Below are 6,674 nucleotides of genomic sequence, written 5' to 3'. Positions count from 1 at the left end.
TAGCCTAACTTAAATCCATTAAGATAAAATATCCACACCACCTTGAAAATAGATTGACATTTCTCAAATTTAAGATTAATTAATTGCACATTAATTATTTTCACTAGTACACCTCTAACATGGTGTGGAATTGTCTTTTTGTAGGGACACTCATTAAGACATCTCAAATAAAGAGTACCTCCTAATAAAAATGCTTGAAAGATAATAATTATAACACAATCTCAACATTCAACAACAAAATTTTTAAAAGTACAGGTCCAAAAGATAAGAGGGATGAAAAATAAAGAGAGATAAGTTAGGGGAAAAATATATAACCGCAACCGCAACTTGGAACGAAAACAGAGGTGACAAAATTAAATATTATTGCTTTCTCTTCTGACCCTTGATGACCTCTCATCAATTTCTTTCCATGGATAACGCCTCCTCCTCATCCTCCAAACTCCCACAGAAGTACGATGTGTTAATCAACTGTACTGGAGAAGACATCCGTAGGAAATTTGTTTCTCATCTTGATTCTGCCCTCTCTACTGCTGGGCTCACTACTTTCCTTCACCACCAGAATGCAACCAAGCCAACGCACATCCAACAACCTATTCTCAACCTCTGTCGGGTAGTAATTGTTGTTTTTACCAAAACCTATTCTGAGTCTGCTTGGTGTCTTCTTCAACTTCAACAAATCATCAAATGGCACGAAACTTATTCCCGATATGTTCTGCCCGTATATTACGAAATTCAGCCATCTGATGTACGTCTTCAAGAGGGTGATTTTGGAAAAGCCTTCAAAGCAACTGCACACCAAACATTTTCAGCACAACAATTGGATCATGGCATGTCCAGCTGGAGCCACGCACTCACCAAAGCTGCAAATTTTTTTGGATATGATGAGAGCAATTACAGGTAAATCACTCACTCAACCATATTTAAGCTTGTACTTTAATATTTTCAATACATGACTTATTCTCTTATTGCTATCGAACTCGAAGGAGTGATGCTGAAGTTGTGGACAAAATTGTTAAGAACATTCTTAATTTATCAGTCTTGTCTGCAACTAAATTTCCAATTGGATTACCATCCCATGTAGAAGATCTGATTCAAACTATAAAATGTAAATCCGCGGAAGTTTGTACAATAGGGATATGTGGAGAGGTAGGATACGGTAAAACCACTCTTGCCAAAGCCATCTATAATCAAATTCATGGTATATTCGCTGAGAAAAGTTTCATCGAAAATATTTCACAAGTTATTCAAACAAGAGGGTATGCTAAGTTACAAGAAAAACTTCTTTCGGATGTCCTTAACACAAAGGTGGAGATACAGGACGTTGATATGGGGAGAAGAATGATTCAGGATAAATTTTATGGGAAACGATTGCTCATTGTACTTGACGATATGAATGAGAGCGGTCCATTTTTAGAGCTATGCACATATCGTGCTAGGTTCAGTGGAGGAACTGTAATAATCATTACAACAACAGATGAACGCATACTCAGGACATATGCAGTTGATTCTGTATTTCAGATAAAGCTAATGAACGAAAAGGAGTCTCTTGAGCTTCTTAGTTGGCACGCATTCAGTGAAGCAAAACCAAAAGAAGAATACAATGACCTTGCAGAAAGAGTAGTTAGTTATTGTGGAGGACTACCTCTAGCTCTTGAACTCATTGGAAGTACTTTATTTGGAAGGACGAAAGAAGAGTGGAATAGTGTATTGTTTAAATTTGAAAAAATTCCTCAGCACCATGTTGTGCACAAATTGAAAATAAGCTTTGACGGTTTGAAAAATCAAATAGAAAAAGATTTATTCCTTGATGTATGTTGTTTCTTTGTTGGTAAAGACAGAAGCTCTGCTACGAAGATCCTAAATGGCTCTGGAGTAGACGCTGATAGTGGAATAAGAGTCTTGATAGAGCGTAATCTCATAAAAGTTAAGAAGAACAACAAGATTGAAATGCATCCTTTGCTACAAGAAATGGGAATAAGAATTATTCGTGAAATTTCAATAATGGAACCTTGGAAGACCAATCAGTTGTGGTTTGACAAGGATGCAGAATATGCATTGATAGAGAATAAAGTAAGAACATTCTTTATATGTGGTTTGAAACTTCTTTTGAAAGTGCTTTGCCCTCTGAAATACATTTATTTTTCTTTGCTCTTTTCATAACAGGGGAAAAATGCCATGAAGTGGTTGCCTCTGAAACTGGATCAAGTAAAAATAGCTGTAAATTCTGAATACCTTTTACAGAAGCTGAGATGGATTAGTTTGCATGGGTTTCCTTCAGAGTACGTTCATAACAAATATTGTGTGCATGATGCAATAACGATTGATTTAAAACACAGTCTTGTTCGATTTGTCTGGAAAGCACCTCAGGTTTTATTACGAGCCATTTTTCTTTATAACACAAAGTTTAATTAAAATAAATTACTAACTCGTACTATTTATTTATTTATTGCATCTCTAATATTTGTCCAAAAAACTATCTTGATGTAGGTTTTGAGGTCGCTAAAAGTCCTTAATCTCAGTCACTCCAAGTACTTAACAATAACCCCTGACTTTACCGGACTACCAAATCTTGAACAACTAATTCTGAAGTATTGTCCGAGATTGTACATAGTACACCGATCTATTAGATGTCTTTGCAATCTTATACTGCTAAATTTGAAGAATTGTAAAAGTCTAACAAATTTCCCCACAGAGATATATGAGCTGAAATCTTTAAGAACTCTCATTCTCACTGGTTGTTCGGAGATTGACCTAATGGGAAATGATATAGCGCAGATGGAATCCTTGATAACTTTAATTGCAGAAAATACGGCTGTGAAAGAAGTGCCTTTTTCAATGGTAAGCTCAAAAAGCATTGGATATATATCCCTACGTGGAATGGAGCGATTGTCACGTAATCTTTTTCCTTCTATCATTTGCTCTTGGATGTTGCCAACAGTGAATCGCACATCTTATATTCATTCATTTTTCATGGACACGAAGGATAATAGTTGGGATGATATTGCGCCATTGCTTAGCACCCTTAGAAATCTAAGAAGTGTTTTGGTGCAATGTGACTCTGAGTTTCAACTATCTAAGCAAGTAAAAAATATTCTGTCTGAAGATTTTGCAAATATTACAGAATCAGAAATTTCAAAGTTTCACACGGTGTCTTCTTTGATTGGTGTTGGAAGATACAACGCATTCTTCAATTCTGTCAACTATAGCATATCTGAGGTTGTTTTCTATCTATTCCTTTCTTGATTACCTTCACTATCATTTAGCTATTAATTAAGAGAACATATAATAATCCTAATGAAATATATGACTGAAACTACAATGGTAAATTTTAGCACCATTCGCTTTTATTGCCACACAAACCTCATCTAAAACTTTCTGATTTAATTAATTAATCAACCAACCAATTGATTATGCTTTTATTTCTACACTTTCTTACTTTACTTGCTTCACGATTGTTATATTTACAATCATCGTAGAAATATACTAAAAGAGACGAAAACAAGATGCATTGTAAATCCCAAACGACATGATGGTGATATACACACAACAAAACTATTAACTAGATCTGTTTAGATTAATTAGCATTTGTATGTTGGTTGATTATAAATGCCCACTCTGTAACTTTTAATGATAATATAATGATTACAGAAAACAATTCCAATGGCAAAATTAGATAAACTTTGCTTTTTATCTTATGGTATAGGTAATGACAAGCAGTGATTCTTGCGAAGTGTTTTATTGTTTGGCCCATATAGGCGAGGGACACTCGGTTTCTTTCTCTGTGCCTCAAGATCGTGACATGAAGGGAATGGCTTTTCGTGTTGTTTATTTATCAACCCATGAAATCATTGAACCTGAATTTACTACTCTCTTAATTGTTAATTACACAAAGTGTACATTCCATATACACAACCATGGTACAGTCATTTCCTTTAATGATGAAGATTGGCATGGCATAATGTCAAATTTACGATGTGGAGACAAGGTGGAGATTTTTGTGAGTTTTGGTAATGGATTGGTGGTCAATAACACAGTGTTTTATCTTATATGTGGTGAATCACATAACTTCAGAAAAAGACTCTGATGAGCCAAAGAAAAATTCACTCAAAAGATTCATAAAGAAAACTGTAAGGTGACTTCTGGAAAGCCATTTATCTTCTTTGGAGCAGCGAGATCACTTTAGTTATGGAATTAATCCTCTAGTCCTTGATTGCTATTTATTTTTTTCCCACCCTTTCCTTGTTTTTCTTTTGAGTATTTAATAAATTCATGTTTATTTTACCTTGTTTATCACTTCTCACATTGTTTATTGTATTTGTTTTGTTGTTACTTTTTTAATTCTTTCCCCTTTTGGCATATAATATCTCATTACAAAATCTTATGTGCGTTATGTCTTACGGGATTTTACAATTAATAAAGTGAAAAGTCTAAATATTGTTTCCCAAAACTTGACAACTCTTGCAATTCATAACTCATTTAGATAAAAAATCTCACAAAATAAAAATAAAACAGTTTTTGTATTTTTATCAAACATATAGTGTGCAACAATATATGATAAAGGATTTACTAGGGATGGGTTTTATGATTCAATTCAAAGCAAAAACATCAAACAATATACTTCTAGTTCTTCTTATATGGTGCAACAAGTATGCCTTTATATGCATATTCCCAAGGAAGAGCACATGCATGCTCTCCAGGGTATTATTAATTTTGGCTTGAATTTTTCAAATCCAATATTGATAAGCTTTTATTGGTTATTATGAGAAGTCGTAATAAAATAAAATAAAGCCTAGTCCAACTTGATATACATTGGCTTATAAAAGGAGATTAATGTTTTGCCTCTAGCCATAAGGTTCTTTCATAGTAAGCCATCAAGAACATGTGAGAGGCAAAAGAAAGGCAAAGAGATAGATTGAGAAACGGTGATTAAAGAATAGAAAAATTGAAGAACACATTCTCATAAGATCTTTTATTGATCAAGGTTAGTATCTTATTATGATTTATTGATGTGAACGTGTGAGAATCATGAATCTTAAGATCTTGGAGTAGTTTTCTATTATGAATTGATCATATGAAAAACTACAATTTATTTACACCAACTTCCAATTAAAATCACAAAAACCTAAGCGTGAATTGGAGAACAAAAACGAACAAAGTGAGAGTAGGGTACAACAATCAAGGGACTAAAAGTGGACAACAACACAATAGAACAAGAAAATGTGAAACACTCATCTTCTTCCACTCCACCTATACCTTACTGTTTAGGTTTTCGATGAGGGTTGAAGACAACGGATGGTGGTTAGGGTTCAATATAATGCTTTCGATGAGGGTTTGGGTTCCAACAAGTCTCAATGATATTTCCGACGAGGGTTTGGGCGATGATTCGGTGTTTAGGAGGCTCGAAAGAGAGGCCTCGAAGGAGAGGCCCTCGAAGGTGAGGCATAAACGTTCTAAACATGAGAATGAGGGAGAACGAAAGTGAGGGTTCTGGACCAAGGAGTGTTCAATGTGAAATTCTTAGTATGAACGCTAAATTTTTGTTTCTCAAAAATTGATTTTGTTTAAGAGAAAAAAGATTCAATGGAGTGAATTTTTATTTCAGAAACATATAATGATGAGATGGAAGGAATGGCGCGAGGGATGAAAAAATATGTTAGGTATTAAATGATATTTGCAAATGCCATATTATGAATCCAAAATATGGCATTCGGCAAATTATGGTAGCTTTTTAGAAGGCCATATTAAAACTCCCACATATAACACAACGTTGTCGGGTAATTATACTAACAAGAATAATCATAAAAAAGACTTACAAATATGATATTCTATTACATATATTATTCTTTTCATTTATTTATTTTTTTTATTAAAATGTTGCGTAGAACATACACTAGTGCAACAAAGGTTTTCTATGACAATTCTAGACCCGATAGAAAGTTTTCACTTTTCATCACATGTATAGAACCAACATAGAAAATTAACTTTCTATATCGCTAAATAGAGTGCCCTGACAATTGTTCAAGTCCAAGTAGAACTACCTCAACTTCTTCTTCCAATACATAAACCACTCCCAAACACTAGAATTGACACGCGCCCTCCTTAATGTTGCACGCACCGTCACTAGCATCAGCAAGTCTGGCTTCATCGCTCACAAGATCTCATAGACGCTCGTCTCGTTTAGCGTTTGATTCGCCTTTCTATCTCTAGTTGATGTGCTCCACAACAACATTGAGATCCACACCAACTAGGATGTCCTCGCCCTCATGATCGCGCTCACCTCTGTCGCAGGTAACAAGCTGGCTACGACGTGCTACATGGTCGTGCATTTGTCTCTCTATAAAGAGTTTTGCCCATCCAACCTTGCCTTAGTCACTTCCACCACAATTCAAATGGTTTTCAGGGATACCATGACAATCATGTTCATGGAGGCGAGAAATCTCACCAAGGAAGAGTACGCTACTAACCCTCCCGATTGCAAGATTGGGAAGAGTATCATCTTCAAGGTCCTTTTTCTATTCCTTTGCATATGCATTTGTTTTTTCCTAATTTGTTATTGTCTAATTTTGAATTTAAATTGCAGGGAAAAAGTGAAACTCAAGAGAAAAGGAAGAAGTGATACTTACACACTTATTATGCCAGTTCAAATTATACCTGGCATAATAAGTAAAAGTTAT

The 6,674-nt window shown here is 34.8% G+C and overlaps 1 protein-coding gene across 1 annotated transcript; it reads left to right on the top strand.

Moving 5' to 3' along the window:
* The first annotated feature begins 351 nt into the window (after positions 1 to 351).
* On the top strand, positions 352 to 4,293 carry LOC114165963 (disease resistance protein RUN1-like). Its single transcript, XM_028050610.2, has 5 exons — positions 352 to 897; positions 984 to 2,070; positions 2,164 to 2,367; positions 2,488 to 3,216; positions 3,704 to 4,293. The coding sequence occupies exons 1-5, from the start codon at positions 386 to 388 to the stop codon at positions 4,082 to 4,084; spliced, it is 2,913 nt and encodes a 970-aa protein (XP_027906411.2). The 5' UTR covers positions 352 to 385; the 3' UTR covers positions 4,085 to 4,293.
* The last annotated feature ends 2,381 nt before the right edge of the window (positions 4,294 to 6,674 follow it).

This window comes from Vigna unguiculata, chromosome 10, assembly GCF_037176805.1.
Source record: "Vigna unguiculata cultivar grain cowpea cultivar isolate G323 ecotype 2 chromosome 10, ASM3717680v1, whole genome shotgun sequence".
Lineage (NCBI taxonomy): Eukaryota > Viridiplantae > Streptophyta > Magnoliopsida > Fabales > Fabaceae > Vigna > Vigna unguiculata.
This window is presented reverse-complemented; position numbering and strand designations above follow the sequence as displayed.